Consider the following 21,256-nt stretch of genomic DNA (forward strand, 5'->3'; position numbering starts at 1 on the left):
TTCTTCTTTCCATATCCTACTATATTTGATCATTTATTCAAGTTTGTAAACTAATTGAATTCAATTAAGCTACTTGTTAAGTTTGCTTGATTGAAGTTCGAATTCGAGTTTGTATTAACCAAGTCTAAATTGAGCTCAACTAGTTTGAATAATTCTTTGAGTTGGAGTGGAGTGTGAATATCCGATGTGAGAAATTTCATAATATATACATACAGGTCAAACGGTCATCAAAATAACCGCTTTGGACAGGTTTTGTTCAATTCAATCCTACACATGATATTAAAATCGATATATAAAAAGTGATATGAGCCTTATATTTTTTTGGTCAAATCATGATCGTGAACCTTTTTGGACTGCATTCGTCCTTGCCCATCTACATGCATTCAGATACTTGCACAGTGTTTATGTAAACTTTTAAACTTTTTAATTTTTTTATTATACACATACATCCTTTTTGGCCTTGTTTGGATTGTTATTTTTTGGAGAGAAATTTTTACATTTTTCATGAATACATTTTTCAATCACATTTTTTAACTCACATAAATCACATTTTTCTATAAAAACTCGTAAAAATAGCAATCCAAATGACAGGTTTTAATGAGAAAAATGCAGTTTTGGTACCCCAACTTTAACAGATGAGCAGTTTTATTCTCAAACTTTGAACGAAAACAAATCTGGTACCCTAACTTTCAACTTTTGAGCACATTTAATACTCTTGACGGTTGTTTTTCCAAATTACTACTTGAAAGAGTCACGTGATAGTTACATGTCTAGCAATTATTAATAAAAATTACCAAAAAAATTTAAAATATCCTTTTGATAAAATTATTAGTTCTTAAATTTAGTATTTAGTGTCAAAAGGATATTTTATGCGACACATAGTGTCAAAAGAAAATTTTACATTTTTTTGATATTTTTTATACAATAGTTGCCAGACATATGGCTATCAAATAACTTTTTTCGATAGTAATTTAGAAAAAATCCATCAAGGGTACTAAATGTGCTCAATGGTTGAAAAATTAGATACTAGATTTGTTTTATCCAAAATTTGGAGATTAAAATTGTTCATGTGTTAAAATTTGAATACTAGTCCTCCTAATACCCTGTCTGTGTCCTAGTCCTCCTAATACTAGACTTCTCGTGCTGGTTTACGAGTATAATCCATATCCGTATGCTTCACTCACAAGGATCCACCTCCTTTTTTTCACACACTTATACAACTTCACCAAATCTGTTTCCCAAATCCTTATAGGCCAGAAGCTTCGACCCAGGCAACACGCGCACGCAATAACCCCTAAAGTCTCCGATTCCAACTCCAATTTTCCCACGCTTTTCACTTAAATTGCTTCGACGGACGGATTGACTCGAAAGACTTTTACGAGTTCATCCTACGCCCCCCACAAACTTTCTCCGCCTCCTGACCCACGCCCCCACAGGAAAAAGAGAGAGAGAGAGAGAGAGAGAAATTTAAAAGGAAAAGGGCAAAAAAAACCACGCAGTCCACACGCACAAAAAAACGCACAACATACAATAAGCAAAAGCCAAAGAGCGGTGGTGGCTTCACTGAAACCCCAGCGAAAGTTCTGGCGAGCAACTTCCACCTGACTCTATTAGTATGTTTATCACATGCGAAGAATTTTTTGGGTTCAAATTATAGGAGGAGGAAAGTTGACCGTGGAATGGAAACACGTCGTCGTTTTCGAGGAGGGGAAGACTAGGGTTTCTTTTCCTTTAGGATCTTTAATTTTGAATGAGTGTAGTAATTGAATTGAGATATGTTGATGGCAGACGACAGATCGAACCTTTGGTCCTCAGAGGATTATTCGCTGGAAGCTGATGATCTTCGAGACGATCTTACAATTGATATTGGGACGATCTTGGATATATTGAATGAGAATCCCGATTCTTCTGAGGTGAATTTTGATCAACTCTATTGCTTCTTGTTTATTCAGTTGTATAAACACGTCAAGTTTTACTTGTTTAGTTTATGTTGGAGCGGAGTTTTTCTGTGCCGAATTTGTACATTGTGGTAAAGTTTTAGAATCAGGAGATGATTTCACCATTTTTTTGATGTGGGGTTAGTTTAAATTTTGCTAGAACGGTGCTAGCTACTAGTAGATTTTTAGGAACTTACTGGCCCGTAGAAGTTGAAAATCTTTTTGGGCCTTTTTTTTGGGGAAGTTTTTGTTTTGATTATGTTTACTTCAATCTGAACGAGCTTAGTTTGGCGAATCCACTGTAAAGGGTTTTTATAATTTAGTGAATTGTAGTAAATGGTGGTATAATGTGCATTATGTGCTTCAATGAGTATTTTCTTTGGTAAAGCATTCATGTACATTGTGATCGGCAAATAGACTTGTCTAATATTTTTTATGGAAAATTAATAACGGCTATTGTTCTTTATGAGTCTGATGGTTGTACTCGTCATTATACCGATATGGGTCGTGGCTTTTATTGGATTTGGCACCATGTCTAGTGAAAGGAGATTGATTGGGCAGGAAGTATAGGAAGATTTACCTGGAAAGGTGGGCAATAACTGGCCAATTCTTTTTCTTTTCGAATACTTCCTTCGTCAGTAGTACCCCACTTTTTTCTTTGGAAGGAGTGGAGGGAGGATTAGAGTGGAGAGGTGGTAGCTTATATTTGGGTTGTGGAGGAAGTCACAGTAGTGGGAGGAAGTGGCAACTATGGAAACTAATAACAATCAGGGGAAAAAGACCATCTTAGAAAGGGAATAGATGCTGCGGACATGATGAGTGTTCTGGACCAACAATGTTATATCTTGCTCCCTGACCTGTTGCTTTCTCTCTCTCTTGCAATTTAAATTTTGAAAGGCAGGCTATATTCATTAGTTATCTGCTTTTGATTCATCACAGGCATATTTGGTTTTAAAACATCTACTGTAATTGCAGGGAAAGATAGAAGACTTGTCATTCAATGATGCGTCAGAAGGTTAGTCACCTTGCTTTCGAATTGGGAACGTCGATTATGGTGGCAGTTCTGTTTCTTCATTTTTTCAATTTTCTAGTTATCAATTCTGCTCTCAGGATTCAATTGCTGCATGTGATAGCCCACTTATTATAATATTTGATGCGCCTAGTTTATTTGTCTCTTAAATGAAATTCTCAATTAGGGTTGTTTCTGAATCCATTAGGGTTACCAAATAATGAAGGAGCCCTCTTACCTAGGGATCACTTATCAGGTCCTACATCTTTCTCCCCTTCATCTGATATAAGGAATGGGATTTCGGATGCCTCCTCTGATTATACTGAGAAATCAGGTGTTTCTGATGGTTCAAAGCGTGAGTTGAGATTGCAGCTTGGCTCTCCAGTACATAGTTCCTCTGGGAGTTTGACTGATTGGATACCATTTCAGGGCCATGGCCAGGGCAATTTCTGCCTGGATAAGGATATTGTTTCACGTAATGCTTCGTCAAATAGTCTTCAAGATTGTAGAGAAACACATCAGGAGTTACGCAATTCTAGTGAGACATTCAGTTTTCCTGCTGGGTACTTCAGTTATCATGTTGCTGATAATAGAGAGGTTTCTAATGTTGATCAGCGGAATCATGAGCTTGAATTACAGCTTGCATGTTCGGAAGGAGTTGACTGTGATGATGGTATGTGACCTATCTGCTAATGGAATGGAATAGTATCCATAGCTCTATTTGCTTTGCTTAGTTTGTCATCTATCATCTGCTTCTGTTGATGACTAGGATGCATTACTTCCTTTTTGAATTTGATCATGATTAACTTAGTTTTTGTAATTCTTTCAGATTCTTATGAAACCCCATCAAACAAAAAGAATATGTTGGAGGTATCAGTGGCATCCAGTATGGATGAATTTTCTGGGAGCAGTATGTATAATGGTAGATTGGCAGGATATGGTGACCAATATTCAAACACTCCGGTTTTTGTCAATCTGGTTGATCCGTCATTTTCTGCCTTTTCAAATGAGTTTAGTCCATGTGATTTTGGTTTCAATTTGTTGCCCAACAATGATAATAAGATGATTGGCATGATGAAGGAAAAAGTTGAGCATTTGACTCAGGACACAAGCTCAAATTGTGTGATGTCCAATCAAGTGCAGAAGTTGGATGATGCAGACTGGGAGGTTCTTGCGCCTGGGGATCTGGCTGGCAAGGGACTTAGTGCTGCAAGTGTGGGTGTACACTATGCTTCTTTAGGCGATGGGGGTTCATTTTCTAGATTGAGTAATGAGTTCTTCATGAAGCAAGAGAATGATGCAAAACTGAACCGGCTAATTGCTTCTGAGGTCATTGCATTCCAGCATGGCATTGATATAACCACTATGAAGTCTTCTGCTGACACTTTTGGGGTGTCTTTTGGTCAAGGGCGAAAGCCATCTGGGTCAGGTTATTGGATGTCTAACTCAAGTGAGAACCATGAGTTTTCCGTAGAAGATGAAAGAAATTTAATCCATGAATCTAAAAGGCCCAGGCTGGGTCTTGATGAGTATGATGGGACTGCATCTGGAAATCCCAGTTCAGTTTTTCATGATCGATATCTGGATCTACTGAACTCAGAGCCATCAGGTGTGCCAGTATCCAGTACAATTAAGCATGAATTTCTTCATGCAAATGTAACGAAAGAGAGTTGGCCCAGTTTAAGTGGCCAAGAGGTTCGCAGTGATTCTTCGGTTCAAACATGCAGCACTGATGATGATGAAGATGTATGTATTTTGGAGGATATTAGTGGACCGGCACGGCCATATTTCTCTACTTTCAATGGGAAGTCATTTTTTGTTCCAAAGAGTACTGTGATTTGTAATTCCTTTAATTCTGTTGGACTGGGACACAAGAAGGCAAATGGTGAGCGCTTTGTATTTCGAGCTGCGTTGGAGGTGAGTCCTGGTAGCATGAGCAGTTTCTTGGATTTGGTTGAACTTATTGATCTATTGGAAGTAAACTGATTCCTCTCTGACAAGAAAGTGGTGGTAAAATGTGGTTATTCTTGACATGTCCCCTTTCCTAGGATTTTAGCCACAAAGGAAAGCACAAAAAACACGAGATAATTAGTCCCTCTTCAACTTTTGTTTTGATGCCTCTTCTTTCAACTTTCTTCTTCTTCTGGTCTCTCTAGATCCATCATTTGGGTTTCCTTAACTGCAGTGTCTCTTTGCAATCATTACAAGGTTTTGTTTCTAGAAATTTCCTTATGTTATAAATTTCTATCACAACAGAAACAACATACTGCCTTCATGCGAATGTGGCTACCAGCATGGTCACAGAACTTACTCTGTAATTTGTCCTTTTATTCATCAGTTCAGCTTTAACAATTTTATCACAAGTATTACAAGTTCGTATTAGATTAACCTTATGGAAACTTGAAAATTTTAAGTAAACACTACAAGTATGTTCAACACTCGCTAATTTTATGGGACAAAAAGGGAATAGAGTTGTTCTTTAATTTAGGAGCTCTTAGTTCCTGGCTACTGTTAATATTAGAAGACGCTGTCAATTTTTGGCTTTTTACATCAATTTGAACTCAATTCTTCACCATCGTTATGTTGAACCAAACACGGACATGGTTAGGTTCAATCTTAGTCTGGTCTCAACAGAATCATTCAAGGATTCTGTAGGATTAAATTCATATAATTACAAAATTATGCCCAGTGTATTACTTTACTTTTGGGCCCAACAAATGAGGCCTTAGGATTTGGGCATGTTGTCCTAACTCACATACATGTTGACTAGGATGTTAGAATGAGTTATCTGAATCATTAAGAAGCATTAGCATTAGTAGTTTTGTTTAATTTTACCCAATTAGTTGGTAGATTAATCAATTGGCATTCACATACTGGAAGGACTGTTGGAGTTCGAAACTATACATGGAGCATGTGGAGCTAGGCATTTTCTCAAATTTGTTCCTTTACTTGTGAACATAGGCATTAAAGAAATGCAAGTGCACTTGTTTCCTGCTATCCATATTACTATCTTCATATGCTGCTGATAATTGTATGCTTTCAATATTGTGGAATAGTATCATGACTTTGTGGCTTTTATTGTAGGATCTTTGTCAGCCGAAATCAGAAGATGCTCCACCTGAGGGCCTTTTGGCAGTTACCCTTTTAAAACATCAGGTTGGATGCTTCTTTCTTTTCATCTGTATGGGATTTTTTCCTTTAAAGATGCACGGACTAAGAGACCTTCTGATGTGGACTAGATAGGCCTCATGAACCAAATATCTTATTTTTTCCCCCTGCTTGTCAATTTCTTTTTGTGCCTAAAATCTGATTAGTGTTCAAACTCTGCTTTGGTGTGTCACTTAACAAGTGGCTTTTGTTGACTTTTGGTCAGTGTATTGCTTTTTTGGGATGGTTAAGAAGGAGAATGGTGATTTATGCTGTATCAATTTCTATTTTGTTGTTCGAAAAATTTAGCAGTTTAATACTCTTATGAGTTGAAGAAATGTCTGCCCAGACATAGTTGATTTCTTTTTCCTGCTTGTCAAATATCCACATGTTTTTTTGCCTAAAATCCGATTAGTTCTCTGTTCAAACTCTGGTTTGGCGTATAACATAACAAGTGGCTTTTGTTGATTTCTGTTCAGCGTATTGCTTTATCGTGGATGGTTAAGAAGGAGAATGATGCTGTACGCTGTTCTGGTGGTTTTCTTGCTGATGATCAGGTTGCCTTTTGGGGTTCAATATCTGGTTTCTGTTATTTTTCGCCCTTCTGCCTTCTGTACTTGGGGTGATGTTGCCATGAGGCTGTTCCTCATTTTGACTTTGGCTGGATGAAAATTTTTGCAGGGACTTGGGAAAACAGTTTCAACAATTGCACTTTTACTAAAAGAGAGGTCTCCATCTTCTACAAAATCTAATGGGAAAGAAAGTGAGGCAGAGACATTAAATTTGGATGATGATGATGATGATGATGATGATGATGATCCTGGGTCTGATGGTGGGAAACCAAACGAAGGTGTTGAGTCTTGTCAAGTGAGTGGAAGTTTTTGTGGGCAAAAGATGGCTGCTGTTCATGCAAAACGTAGACCAGCTGCTGGAACCCTCATAGTATGTCCAACAAGTGTCCTTCGTCAGTGGTCCGAGGAACTCCAAAACAAGGTCAGCAGTAAAGCTAACCTATCTGTTCTGGTCTATCATGGAAGTAATCGAACAAAAGATCCTTATGAACTGGCCAACTATGATGTTGTGCTAACAACCTATTCAATAGTAAGCATGGAGGTGCCAAAACAACCCCTGGTGGATGAAGAAGAGGATGAGACAAAATCACTGACAGAGCTGTCATCTAGTAAAAAAAGGAAGTATCCTCCAAGTGCTAGTAAAAAATCATCTAAATCCAAGGACAATTTGAATGGTGAATCGCTGTGTAATCGTCCGCTTGCTGCTGTGGGCTGGTTTAGAGTTGTATTAGATGAGGCTCAGTGCATTAAGAATCATAGGACTCAAGTAGCTAGGGCTTGTTGGGGTCTGCGTGCTAAGCGTAGGTGGTGCTTGTCAGGAACACCTATGCAGAATGCAATTGATGATCTTTATAGTTACTTCAGATTTCTTAAGTATGACCCATATTGGATTTACAAAGAATTTTGCTCTGGAATAAAGGCCCCGATTAATGACAATCCATCAAATGGGTACAAAAAGTTGCAGGCTGTGCTCAGGACCATCATGCTACGTCGCACCAAAGGTTAGAATAAGCTTCTCTAAATGCTTAATATGACCTTATCCTTTTTGGATTCTGAATTATTAATACTGTTCGTTTTTCATCATTTCTTATGACCTTTAACTTTTCTAGTTGTCAGCGTTAGCAAATATATGACTGATGGAACGAGTTATGCACTACATCTATCCTCATGGCTCATGGAACTTTTTAGCTGTCGATTTACTACTGTGAGCTTTATTCATGTTTTCTTGCACTGACAAATTTCCTTAGAGCTTGGTATCAATCTTCTACATGATTGCATACAAAATGAAATAGTTTGAAATTGTGAAGGAACTTACATGGTAAGCAGTATTCCTCTTGTTATCTTTCTGTTACTGAGATATCTTGTAGGACAGAACATATGTGGGTAGAAATGACCTATGATTGCCTCGTCTAGGGCAACATGTATCAAGCATTAACTAGGATAAACAAATTATCGAAATCATTCAGTTTCCCTTTCTGGTAGGCACCCCTGTCCTTTTCAGTTCAAATGGCATACATTCTTTGATTGACACATGTTCTACATTTGTTTAGTTGAATAAATGGCCTTGATAGTTTCTGAGAAAATTTCAACCGTTATAATTCTACTTCAGCAATGTTTAGATGTCTGGATCTGGGTGCATACATTGCTGTATCTTTTCTTGGTTTGTCCATCAACTAACTGAGCTCGAGTCATTGTCTTAAAGGACCTTGGGAAAGAAAAGATGGTTGCAGGTTGGGATGGGGGAACTCAAGATACATCCTACAATAATTTTAGTCATTTTTGTATTTTGTACCCATTTGTTCTGAAGCGGGAGGATAATGGGTTGCTGTTAATTAGATATGAGAGTCCGACTCGGGCTTCTTTGTTTGTGGAAACCTTTTTGCCTACCAGTTGTTGGTAACTTGTTTTAGTTCTTTTGTTCACTCTGGTGAGAAAGAAACTGCAGGATTTTCAATGGGGCTCGTATTAACATAGAACAAGTCAATGGTGGTCTGGAAGACTCTCTGGATTCAGGATATGTTCTAAGAGATTGCTTATTATTTGCTGATTTTTGTGGCCAAGCACTTAGAGATGTCATAGATAGGTTTTCTTTTGTAGTGGGTTTCCCCTGGTCATCTGAACCCCCAGCCCCGGGTGCTTTTACTAATAAATTAACTCTCTTAAAAAAATTGTTATAGTTCTATGTGTAGCTACTACACTCTGTTGTGTAGTTCTAATAAATTAACTCTCTTAAAAATTGTTATGGTTCTATGTGTAGCTACTACACTCTGTTGTGTAAATATCTAGAATATCATTGCTATCAGTTTGTAGTTCTATATGACTCGTCTCATTTTTGCTGATGATGATGGTTGTTAAGGTACTATTCTTGATGGAGAACCAATCATCAACCTTCCACCCAAAACAATTAAACTGTGTAAAGTGGATTTCACGCAGCAGGAGCGAGATTTTTACTGCAGACTTGAGGCTGATTCACGTGCTCAGTTTGCAGTATGTTCCATTTAATTTTGCTGTTGCGTGGATTGGTGGTTCTGCAATTCTTGAGTTTTAATCTTCAGATTTCTGTTATACCAGGAGTATGCAGCTGCTGGGACTGTAAAGCAGAATTATGTTAACATATTGTTGATGCTTTTGCGACTTCGACAAGCCTGTGACCATCCTCTTCTTGTTAAGGGATTCGCTTCTGGTTCAAACTCAATATCCTCTCTTGATATGGCCAAGAAATTACCACATGAGAAGCAAATTCATCTTCTGAATTGTTTTGAAGCTTCCTTAGCAATTTGTGGTCTATGCAGCGTATGTTGTTAATCCGTGATCCTTCTTTATGGTTTACATATATAATGCTCTTTCACCCTTTTTTTTGGATTGGTAAATTTGGGTTTACTGATATTCTTTTTGGCACTTGTCTTTTTTTGTACTTATGTATATCCTATTTTACGTGGCCCATCCCTCACTATCTTCCATTGTCAAGAGAAAAGCAGCATTAGTATTGGCATTTCTACAGTGATTTTTTTTTTTGGTGTCTAACACAGATTTTGCTTAAATAAATATTTGAAACTGAAAACATTTTTGGAAATTGAGTTTGGAAATCATGAATCTTTGTGTGGGTCCATTCCAGCTCTTTGCTCTGAGCATGATGAAGCTTTTTGGCTAGCTCTTTTGAGATGTTTTGTAATCTGTTTATGTCATATCAGCTGTGGCATATTGTTGATGGTCATGCATAGCAATTACATTTGGGGAGCATTTAGGTTCATCCATTTGAAAAATAAAGACCAGGTGCATCGAACTTTTATCAAACCTTCGGATCTTCTGCGTCTACTTTTGGTTAAGAATTGTTTCTGTCTTCTTTGTTTTTTGTTTTTGTGTTTTTTCTTTCATATATTTTATTGCTATTATTATTTTATAGTTCTTCGAATTGGTTGTTGTACCCTATAGTTTTAAATGATGTCTCAAGCAGCAAATGAAGAGCGCATTATGGATTTTAAGAATCTGTATGTAAAATATGGTATGTATTAGTGGTTAATTAAACATTATTGTACAGTCTCCAGTGAGGTTCTTAAATCTAGTTTTTCTATTTTTATTAAATTCTGCCTATTGAGATGCTTTTTAATTTTATCTTTATTCTGGTCCAAGCAAAGGATTTAGTAGTCAATTGTTTGGATAAGTGTCTTGTATGAGTCGCTTACATTATTTTCTTCTAAATTGTAATCCATTATTATAGGTTGTTCTTTTTCCCTCTGTGGTTGATTGATATGTTTCTGTTTGCTTGCAATCCCTGCTATGGAAATTGCTTCAATTTTTTCTTAGCATTACACAAAATATAGAAATCATTTTTCAGTAGTGCATTAAGTTTAAGTTTTTCTTTTTCTTTTCTTTTAAACAGTTAACGTTTTTAGTATGATAGTTGCTCTTTCCAAGATGGAGAACGTTTCCTATTAAGATGTTTAGGAACTTGATGTCCTAATTAAAACATTTTATAAGTTTCTATGATGCTGAGAATTAGGCTGAGGAAGACATGATATGGAGAAATCATTTGCTTCTTCCCAGAGAAAGAAAAGAAGACAAGTTACATTTTTTTTTAAATCTTTGTTTATTTGTTGGTGACAGTTCTTGGAATTCTGTATAGTTAATGCCTTTTCTTTTAGTTTAAAATTTTTTCCTAAGCATTTAGGCTTGATAATTCTATACTCTCCTCTATAGTGTTTCAGTAATTTTTCTTGAAGTGTAATTATACATCTGCTGTTGATACTCAAGTTAATTATTTTTTCATAGTTTCTTGCTGTTTCAGATTTGTTATTTATCATAGTTCATTATCATGTAGGATCCCCCTGAAGATGCTGTTATAACTAGCTGTGGACATGTTTTCTGCAATCAGTGCATATGTGAGCATCTAAGTGGTGATGACACCCTTTGCCCAACTGCAAAGTGCAAAGCTCATCTTAACAGATCTTCTGTATTTTCTGTAGCAACACTAAGATGTTCTCTATCTGATCGGACTACTTTGGAAAGCAATTCTAATTGCTCTTTTGATTGCGCATATGATTCTTCAAAAATTAAGGCTGCTATTGAGGTCCTGCAGTCAGTGACTAAAAGACAGAATTTTTCACAAGTTAGTTCCTCAAGTTCTGTTGAGGAAGGAATTTCTAGTGTAGAGAATACGTCAAGTGTTCATTCAGGAGGATTGCATGGGAAAACATGTAGTAAAGAAGAAGAAATAAAGGGCATGGCTGAATCTTCTTGTGGTTCAGTTACAGTAGTGGGGGAAAAAGCGATTGTGTTCTCCCAGTGGACGAGAATGCTTGATTTACTTGAAGGTTGTCTGAAGGATTGTTCCATTCAGTATAGGAGACTTGATGGAACAATGTCCGTTGTTGCCAGAGATAAAGCTGTGAAAGATTTTAATACTCTTCCTGAGGTTTGTTGAAATGTTGGCATATTTCTGAACTGTGGTTTCATTTTTTGATTATTCCTAGCTTTAAAACTCAAACTTCTGTAGGTGTCTGTAATGATTATGTCTTTGAAAGCTGCAAGTCTTGGACTGAACATGGTAGCAGCATGCCATGTTCTTCTTCTGGACCTTTGGTGGAATCCAACAACTGAGGATCAAGCGATTGACCGTGCTCATAGAATTGGGCAGACCCGTCCTGTTACAGTTTTCCGTTTGACTGTGAAAGACACAGTTGAAGACCGCATTTTGGCCCTTCAGGTATTGACTTCTTTTTAAGTTGTAGGTGTTTCTTAGATTTCATCCCATATGTTAATCTTCAACGTACAAGATAGTCATAATTGCTGGATTGAAACTTACATGGGCGGTTAATTTTCTGTGAACCATTTCTCTTGTGTTGAACAGGATTTTCTTTCTTCTGGTTGGTTGCAAAATTTTTGTTAAGTCTGTAAAAAATCAAACCTTTGCCCAGTGTTTTTGTCCATCATAAATACCATTTTGTATCTATTCTATGGGGTGAATTATAGTAACCTTCTCTGGCGTTTGTGATCATTACATGCAGCTCCTATGAGGTTCCTTCAGTACACTTTGAATTGCTTTAAGTTCGAAGTCATGTTGCATAAATCTCATATATACATTGATGTCCACAAATTAAGTCCTAAAAATACTAGCATTAAATGTGACATTCTGTGCTGGTGATCAAATTTAAGTGTAGGATTAGGAGATAGAACAATAATTTGAAAAAGTTGATGTGGGAGGGCTACTATAAATTCAAAAAATCTTTGCAAAGGTGAGTTCACTTGCTCTCTTTCTTCTTTTTTTTTTTATCATCATCATCTAGAAAAAGAAATATGAGACTGGTACTTCATGCTATCATATAATGATGGATCTGTGAATCTCTCGCTTGGTATGAACTAAAACGCCAGGTTTATGTTTGGGATATGCTCTGAAACTCTTTAACCTTCTAGTGTTGTTTCACGCCCTTGGAGCTTTATTAACAATGCTGCCTATTTTTTTGTTGTGTTGGGGCACTTGTAAAGCCTTGCGGGATAAATCTCAAATGTCTAGTTGTCCAATAATTGATCTATATTTTTATTGGTATGACTTTTGGTATTCCTAATGAGTGGAGACCACCTGTATTTTCCAGCAAAAAAAGAGAGAGATGGTTGCCAATGCATTTGGAGAGGATGCGACCGGTGGCCAAGCGACTCGACTTACTCTGCAGGACTTGGAATACCTGTTTAGAGCAAAAGGCTGAGAAGGTCCTTTTGATGGTTCATATAACTTTTAGAAGTGTTTGGCTTTGTATGCTCATTATTAGCAAAGTGCAAATGATGGGAGCTGTTGAAATAGATCTTAGGACTAACTGGAACAGGTGACCACATTTTATATGATGATGATGATGATGATGATGATTGATCATGTGGACCGTCATTGAAGGCTTGCGTGATCGAATTTTTGAACCATTGGTTTCTTATAGCTTTACCGTGTATAGGAGGAGTTGGGACGCTGCATATTTCATCCGATGAGGATACATCCCTGCTGGGTATCGATGATTCTTTCAAGTTGCATTGTAAATGATAGGTTCCTTTTTGGCTGGATATAACCACAAATTGACGGTGTTATTTTGATTGGTTAATATAGTGAGCATCTTTTTGGTGAACTTTCCGTCTTGTCTCTCGCTTTTTTTTTTTTTTTTAAATTTATTATTTATAATTTATCAATGTTGCTGTGGTTCATTTTTAATTTTTAGTTTTCTTGGAAGTGAGTATAGTCGATACGTTGATCTTGACAACCAGACGGTTATTTTGGCTGTCTAACCTTTTTTGTTTTTTGCTTGGTGCTGTGGGAGTTAAAACCTGGCACTTAATGTTCGTGTCAATTTGATTTCTGACTCTATCCAACTGAAATGGCTGACCTATATATTACACGGATCATTGAAATTTCTTTCTTTGTTTGGTGTCTTGACTGCAATCACAACTTGCAACAGGGTTCTCTAGGCTGGCTTCCTTTGAGGCGGAATTGTAACTTTATATCCAACCAACCATTGGTTGGTTGGTTGGTTCTAGGCTTTTTAACTTCAAGATGCCCCTTTTTTTTGGGGTAACCGGTAGTTTTTGAAACCAAGACATCCTACTTTATTATGATAATTTAAATTCAATATATCATGTATATTAATTTAGAAGAAAATAATAATTGATGACAAGATAAAATGTTAAGCGTTAGATTAGATTGTAAGTTCCTAATAATTAGATTAATTACATTCTGATAATAGCAATAGTGGTAGTAGTTATGAAAAAAAAAACTCTTAAACTTAATTAAATTCGAATTATGAGCTGAAGCCAAATATAATACTCCATGCGTTCCGTCTTCAAATTTTATTTCAATTTAAAATTCTTAATTAGTCACAATCTAATTCAATTTCCATGTCGTTCAAAATATAGCCAAAGAGATGTTAGTATTTATCCAACGTATGGGATGAAAAAACCCTTTAAACTAATCGTGCATGGCGTCAACATAAGTTGGTTTAATTGATCAATTTCTAAATCGTTCAAAATATTGCCAAAGAGATGTTAGTATTTACCGAACGTATGAGATGAGAAAAACCTTTGAACTAATCGTGCTTGGCACCAACACAAGTTGGTTCAATTGATAAGGACGAGATAATTTTTTCATAAAAGATCGTGCGTTCGAAATCTCCTATCGATGTAAAGGCTGTATTGGTGGGTGATCTGTAACAATTCCAATAAGCGATCTATCATTTCGGGGGTACACCTTGACCTCCGGTGGTAATTAGAGACGAATTCATTCAAACTTAAAAAAAAAAAAAAAAACTTGAACTTCGGTAAGTGACTTATGGTTTCGAGAGTACGCCTTGATTCGTGGTGGTAACCAGAGCCGAATCCATCCAAATTTTAAAAAACAAAAAAAAAGAGAAAAAAAAAACCTTGGTTGCCAATATTAGTATTTGTCCAACCTTGTTTTTTTTTGTTTTTTGGAGTATTCATCCAACCTTGCTTGGTTAGCTTGGCCAATGTACGTATTTAGGCAAGTCAATAGGTAGGGTCTGAGTTGGATTCCTTTTATCCAGATCCAGATTTATATAATTTAGTTAAATCCAAACCCAGATCTAGACCCTTTTGGATTTGAAAAGGTAAATCCATACCCAGAACCTTATGGATTTGGGTATCCAATAGGCATCCATGGGTATTTTCTAAACATATTAAAGTAAAAATATATAGAGTTCATAAATAATATAAATGCCATCTAATTTTTTTTCAACTAATAAAATTAACATTCAACAAGTTGAATGCAATATTGTGAACTCAAAGAAAGAATTATTATTGACTATTTCTATATATTTTCAAAGATTCAACTTCATCCACATCCAACATTTCATTCGTTCACTTTTACCTTTTCTTGAAAAAATTTGTACAAATTATAATGACAATTAGGATTAGTTTTTAAAAAGGAAAACAACCATAACATATATAAATATTTAGCTTTATTAAAAAAAATATAATTTTGTACCTCTTTTTCTTATTTAAATCTCAATATTGGTAGATGTCTCGCGATCCAGCACTAAAATAGTGAATGAGATAAAACTCATTTGACTAAGAACCAATGGCAAATAAATAATAGAATAAGAAAATTTATAAACACTTAACTCATTTTTTTATTCAATCCAATCATCAGTAATCACTAATGTTTCAATCATATCTGGAACCAATTTAGCACAAGTCTCATCAATTATCCAACCACCAACACTAAATGCAAATTCTGATGCCATGAAATCTTACTGTATTTGATCCAATAGTCATAAAATATTAGGTTATTTTATAAATTTACTAATATATATATATATTATTTAATTAAATATATATGAGTTTGAGTAGGAATTGGTATGGATTTGAATTTGAATATGAATTCTAGAAAACTAGACCCTATCCAAACCCAGGACTCTCTCATAGGATCTAAGTTTGGGTAGGTTCTGAATTTGAGAAATTAAATACAAATTCTGTCCAAATATATTAGATCTGAGTTGGATATGGATAAGATCCGACCCATTGACATGCCTATCCGTATTCATCCAACCTCGCTTGGCCAGCTAATGTTGAAAGCATGCTGAGTCTGAGAGGTCATTCTCAAGAGAAAATGTTACCACTAATAATCGCGGACATTTGCTTAGGCAATAAGCAGAATAAAAGGAGTATCGTTTGATTTAATTTCCTTGTTTCTGAATCCTAAGGTATGCCAATAATACATTGGCTATTCTTCCTCCTTAAGACGCATCGAAATCTGGCCAATTCTAAGGTAATGAAAAGCTTAACAATAAATTTCTAATGGTACTTTGCTTAAATTCTCAAAGTAAAAAGTTAAGGTATTTGTTAAATATAAATAACTTTTCTAAAAAAAGAAAGAAAAACTACAAGAAATCTGTGAACATAGAGGGTTCGTAGCTGGCTTCTCCTGTTGAGCAAATAAAAAAAAAATGCTAATATCGTAAGTAAACAATTTCAACTAGATATAGAAAAAATATCACGTTAAATTTTGGAAGCTACTGGGATAAAAGTTTTCAATTCCGTGGCTCATCACCCACATGGACAAGTCATTAATTTTCTTTTGTTCTGCAAAAATATGTAAGAGTTTGCAAAAATCGTAATTGAAGCTTTAATGTAGTATATTGGAATCCATGGAAATAGGTGTAGTAGCGGAGAGGTACAAGGGAATAGACAATCTGAATAAAGAAATTTAGGCCTTGTTTAATAACTCAATTCAGCACTTAAATTTAATGGATTCAAATTTTAACATATTCACACCGTTTGATAACGAAAAATTGAACATTTGAATTAATTAAGTGGCACTGAATTTTCTAGACAAAACTTTCTCTCAAAATTAAGTGATAAGCTATTCACTTATCATTGAATGTAATATGTACTCAAATGTATTAGATTTAATGGTTAACAATTTAATAAATTAATTGATTCAGACTTTAGATTTCAGATTTCAGACTTCAATTTTATCAAACGCACCCTTAATCGGTGTAGAAAAATTTTCCTTTAAGAATACTTGCAAATTTCTGAGATTCATACTTTCTAAATAAAAAAAATTATGTTTGGATAGCAAATTTTTACAAAAAAATTTTTTCACTTGCATTATAAACACATTTTCAATCTACCTTTTTATATTTTCAACCACCTTTTTATCTCACATAAATCACATCACAAAAAGTGCTGCAGTAATATCCAAACATGTGTCACTTTTTTCCGTGTTTGTCCATGTAAGAAGTGATATAATCGTGATGAGAAGATCGACGTTATAAAAAAGAGAGAGAAACATATTCACTGAATGCGTTGTTTAAGAAATTGGATTAATTATTTTCTCAAAAAAAATTCTCAAATCGTGCTACCTTTTTTTTTTTGTTAAAAGAACTTTCAAATAGTGAAGGTTTTAGAAGAACATATTCACTGAATACGCCGTTTAAAAAATATACATCTATATAAATTAAAAGACATATTTAGTAAATGCATCTTCTGAATAGACATTGTATTCTTTTTTTTTTTTGTCAAAAAAAAGGGTCTGGCCCCACTTCAGGCCCCAACCCTTATTTGGGTTGTTGGGTTATTCCCCATTTTTGTTACAGGGTTCGAACTCTGGTGGATGCTCTAACTAGAAACTACACCACCAGGTCGGCTACCCTAGAAGGGTTGAATAGACATTGTATTCGCTAAATTCGTTTTCACCATTTGAGAAAATGTTCGAAAAACATCAACCTTAAAAACAAAAAAATGTCACATTTTGGAAATTGGTTGGATGTTGCGATTCAAAATCTAAGGTTAGTTAATAGACTTTGTGTGACATGTTCGGTAACTTTGATGCCATTCATGTCTTTTTTTCAATCAACAAATAACTGAATAAGCTGCGCCCTTTGCTCCCTAAGGGGCCCTTTCCTTTAGTGAGATGATTTTCTCATGAGAGCTAAGGGGAAGAATTATCTAGTGGACTGCCGTGCACGTCCGGAAAGCAAATAATTGAGAAATGATTGTTAAGACCTTTTCAATTGTAGTCAATATCTTATAAACAAATAATTGCAAAACTTTCAGTAGCAAAAAGGGAGCAGACCGGGGCTTAAAGAAAAGAACTTGTTATTTGGCCTCATCTTAGGAGATGTAAAAGTAATTAATTGGACAAAAATAAAAGGATCGACCTTCCAAACTATGGGTTTTTTGTTTTTTTGCAAAGAAACGATGTGTTATCTTCTGAATCGAGAAATGTTTACTTAAAATTTTTGTTTTTAAAGAGGTAGACAAAATATGGACCCCCGAGAAGGACTAGAAAGATGAATTTGAATTAGTCGTTCGAAAGGATGTTGGCAAATTAAGATAGGACATCCTTTCGGCTAGAAAATTTTGGATTTGGAGCAACTAGAAAATTTTGGCTTCCCCGCATAGTTGATTTTGGACGAGACATTTGCTGCTTAAGAGTAGTAATATGTTTACTTTTCTGTAAGTTGTGCTTTTCATATTTTTATGTTAATATCAAGAACACCAAAGTCCGAATTAGTGAATTCATCTGTCTAACAGTCATAATGGACTGTACCAGTTTGGGTTGAGGTCAGCATTAATTTCTTTGTATCAATTCTAAGGATTCTTGAAAGTTGAAAGGTCACGTTACTGTCCAACTTCAATGTTGGTGACTGACGGGCAAAACCGAGTTACGGAGGTGGACTTTGACTTCATCTTTCCTGAGGCCATAAAAGTGTTCTAGAGACCTTGCAAAGAAGTCCAACTTAACATTATTGAGCCTGCCTGTTTTGACTCTTCCTCCTGAGTGAGTGTGACACAGCATTCTTGTTTTCAGTTCATCAGTACTTAAATGAAATGGTGGTGTTTTTACTTTTTAGGTGACTTAAATCTGGGAGAGCTAGCTGTATTCCAATCCTTCTGCTAAAATTAGGGTTCTCTTTTTCTTGAACGCCATATGTTTCTTCGTTTATAGGGCTGCAGTTTGCCATAATTAGGAAGCTATCTACCTAACTTGAGCTTCTGCATTAGTCGTTTTACCTATTATTAATATCGTACTTCTTGTATTCACCTCCAGTAGAGTGGTGGTTGGGAAGATCTGTTCGAGTCTTTTTCGCTGTGCAATTTTTTGCTGTTAAGTTCATGATTCGAATTTTGTTTCTGACAGTTAAGAATAGGAAGAGAATGAAGAGGGATCGGAGGGTGAAAAAATACGTATATATTAAAAAAAATCCATACTTATATTTACCTCGCTTGAGCTTTAGTAAATTTTGTTTTCTGGTGATTTGTCTGATTTATTACTATGATTACGACCTATGATTTATCTAACAATTATAATCATTTCTGTCCTCGGTTTCTTTTTGTTTTCCTATTAGTTGCTTTTTGTTCCAAGCCAAGTGAAATTAGCTCAAAGGAAGTGGAAAATATACGCATGGCATGGTCTCAACTCTCAAACTTGGATCTTTTTCCACTGGCTGCCTACTAAATTGAGACCCCCATGGCAAAGGTTATTGAGATCAGTCATACTTCCACATTCGTACTTGCTAATAATAAGTATGTCTTTAAACTCGAGGAGCCAGATCAGGCAAACTTGTTACCCCATTTAATGCAAAGCCTACAATTAGTCAATTACTAATTCTCATAATTATACGAATACGATTGGATTGTAACCAGTGATATATTGTCACACGGAAAAGGGGCACGGACGGTTGCAGGTGCAACTGTCCCAACGGTTTTTGTCATTTTCAATAGCGCGTAACTTTGGTTATACACGGCATAACTTTATTTGCACAGCGTGTAACTTTAGTACAAAATTTTATAGGCCCCACACACGGTGTGAAAATCGATGCACAACTTGTTATCTGGATCGCACAAAATTTTTTGGCCAAATCATGGCCATTAACTGCTCAGGCCCCATTTCCATTGTCACACCACTCACCACTTGACAAGTAGGGTAGACCCACCATTTGGTTTTATTCAAAGCCATCGAAATGGACTAATAATGCATCTATTCAAGTGTTTGGATTGGACACCCAAGTTTTTGTACAAAGTAGATTGTACTTTTTTTTTTTTGTCAAAGCCAGTTAAGACTTTTGATAATTTACAACCCTTAATCCACAGAAACCACAAAAGCCTGCAACTCTTATGGTTCCTGAGGAGACTTATAAACTACCCCAAATCCCCCCAACTCCGATGTGGGAACTAACCTACAAAGTAGATTGTACTTACTTGAATTATATATACAATTTTAATAATTTTAATAACTTTTGTATTCCATTAGTCTCATTGTGATGCTCTTATTTTTCTTTTTTAACCGTCTCAATTTATAGTCCACCTTCCAATTCAATAATATAATAAACTTTTAACTTCTCTAAGATATCTTTATTTAATATACATTGTTATCAATAAATATAACCTATCCTATTTAATACAGTTTTTTACCAATAATTATTTTGATATATGTATTGAATGGTGCAATATACCATCATTATTGTTGTTATAATTAAAAAGGTATAGTGATTAGTGATATTCTTAATATTAATGTAAACATATTTTAGGAAAAATATTAGTCTAGATTTACTTTTTCAACAAAGTTAACTATTTTTTTAAAACTGTGTGAGAAAAAAAATCAAAACTATCAAAAAAAATAAAAGCTACCAAAAATGAAATAGAGAGTATCTTACATATATCACAATACAAAACGCTGTTTTTTCCGTCTAGGCGCATGTGACTCCACTTCCATTGTTATTTTTGAACATTTTTAGTACTTGTAGAAGAAATTTAGAACCTCGTTTTGTGCAAATGGAATTTAGGACTACCTGCCCAACACAGAATTACTTTGGCGCCGCAGGCTATCGCCGAATCCTAAAGACTCCAATGTCATTGTTGCTTCATCCGAATATATATATATATATATATATGCACACAACCAGAAAGTAAGCAATATATGATATGAAGGCTGTACCCGTTGTTAAAGAAAATGAAACAAAGTTGATAATGAGAATTAGTTAATGAAGTCAAGGACAAATTTATGCAACACTGCTTGAAGCTCAAAGGACAAAATATGAGAGGATCCAAAACTTTACACTGAATTTACAATCACCCAAATCCAATACCTCTTGAAATTCTTTCACTGGACGTTCCTTCAAAAACCAGAAGATCTTCGACTAATCCAAGGTTTTCTTTTCTAGTACACAGAATCACAGATAAACAAGCAACTCTGGTGCATTAAGATATTAAGTGAACAAACCTTCTCATCTGCCTCTGTTATTTATTGATGATCAAGTTGTTCATCAACCCAACGAAAGGAGTCTCTTCAACTCTTGTGACCAATCAGATTACATTTGATGTAATTTGTGGTTGGGGTTTCACAAGTTTCATTTCAAACAAGTTTGCCTTGTAAGTATAAATGGTCTAAAATTGCATGTAAATAAATTATAGATATGGCGTAAATAAGTTGCAATACGATGTAAAAAAAATAACAGAAAAGATTTAGAATGGTAATTTCGCCTTGAAATGGAACTTGTAAACGCCAGAACCATGTATTTTTCATTCCTCATCAATCAGAGTACAACTTTTTTCATTGTTAAACTTTCCACAGGTCGGGCGTGGTAAAAGAAAGTTAC

The 21,256-nt window shown here is 35.4% G+C and overlaps 1 protein-coding gene across 6 annotated transcripts; it reads left to right on the forward strand.

The window, feature by feature from the left end:
* The first annotated feature begins 1,300 nt into the window (after positions 1-1,300).
* Positions 1,301-13,270, forward strand: LOC113730930 (helicase-like transcription factor CHR28). Of its 6 annotated transcripts, none has more exons than XM_027255928.2 (13): positions 1,302-1,913; positions 2,913-2,952; positions 3,155-3,202; positions 3,281-3,619; positions 3,776-4,863; positions 6,031-6,102; positions 6,573-6,650; positions 6,775-7,666; positions 9,022-9,152; positions 9,237-9,458; positions 10,984-11,577; positions 11,659-11,868; positions 12,755-13,270. In XM_027255928.2, exons 1-13 carry the CDS (start codon positions 1,776-1,778, stop codon positions 12,863-12,865), a joined length of 3,963 nt encoding a protein of 1,320 aa, XP_027111729.2. In that variant the 5' UTR covers positions 1,302-1,775; the 3' UTR covers positions 12,866-13,270. The 6 variants fall into 6 exon arrangements, with proteins under 6 accessions (XP_027111728.2, XP_027111729.2, XP_027111727.2 ...); XM_072078916.1 differs by having other exon boundaries at positions 1,304-1,913; positions 3,376-3,619; XM_027255927.2 differs by lacking the exon at positions 3,155-3,202 and having other exon boundaries at positions 1,301-1,913; positions 3,203-3,619.
* Positions 13,271-21,256: the final 7,986 nt, after the last annotated feature.

This window comes from Coffea arabica, chromosome 2e (genome assembly GCF_036785885.1).
Source record: "Coffea arabica cultivar ET-39 chromosome 2e, Coffea Arabica ET-39 HiFi, whole genome shotgun sequence".
NCBI classification, from domain to species: Eukaryota; Viridiplantae; Streptophyta; class Magnoliopsida; order Gentianales; family Rubiaceae; genus Coffea; species Coffea arabica.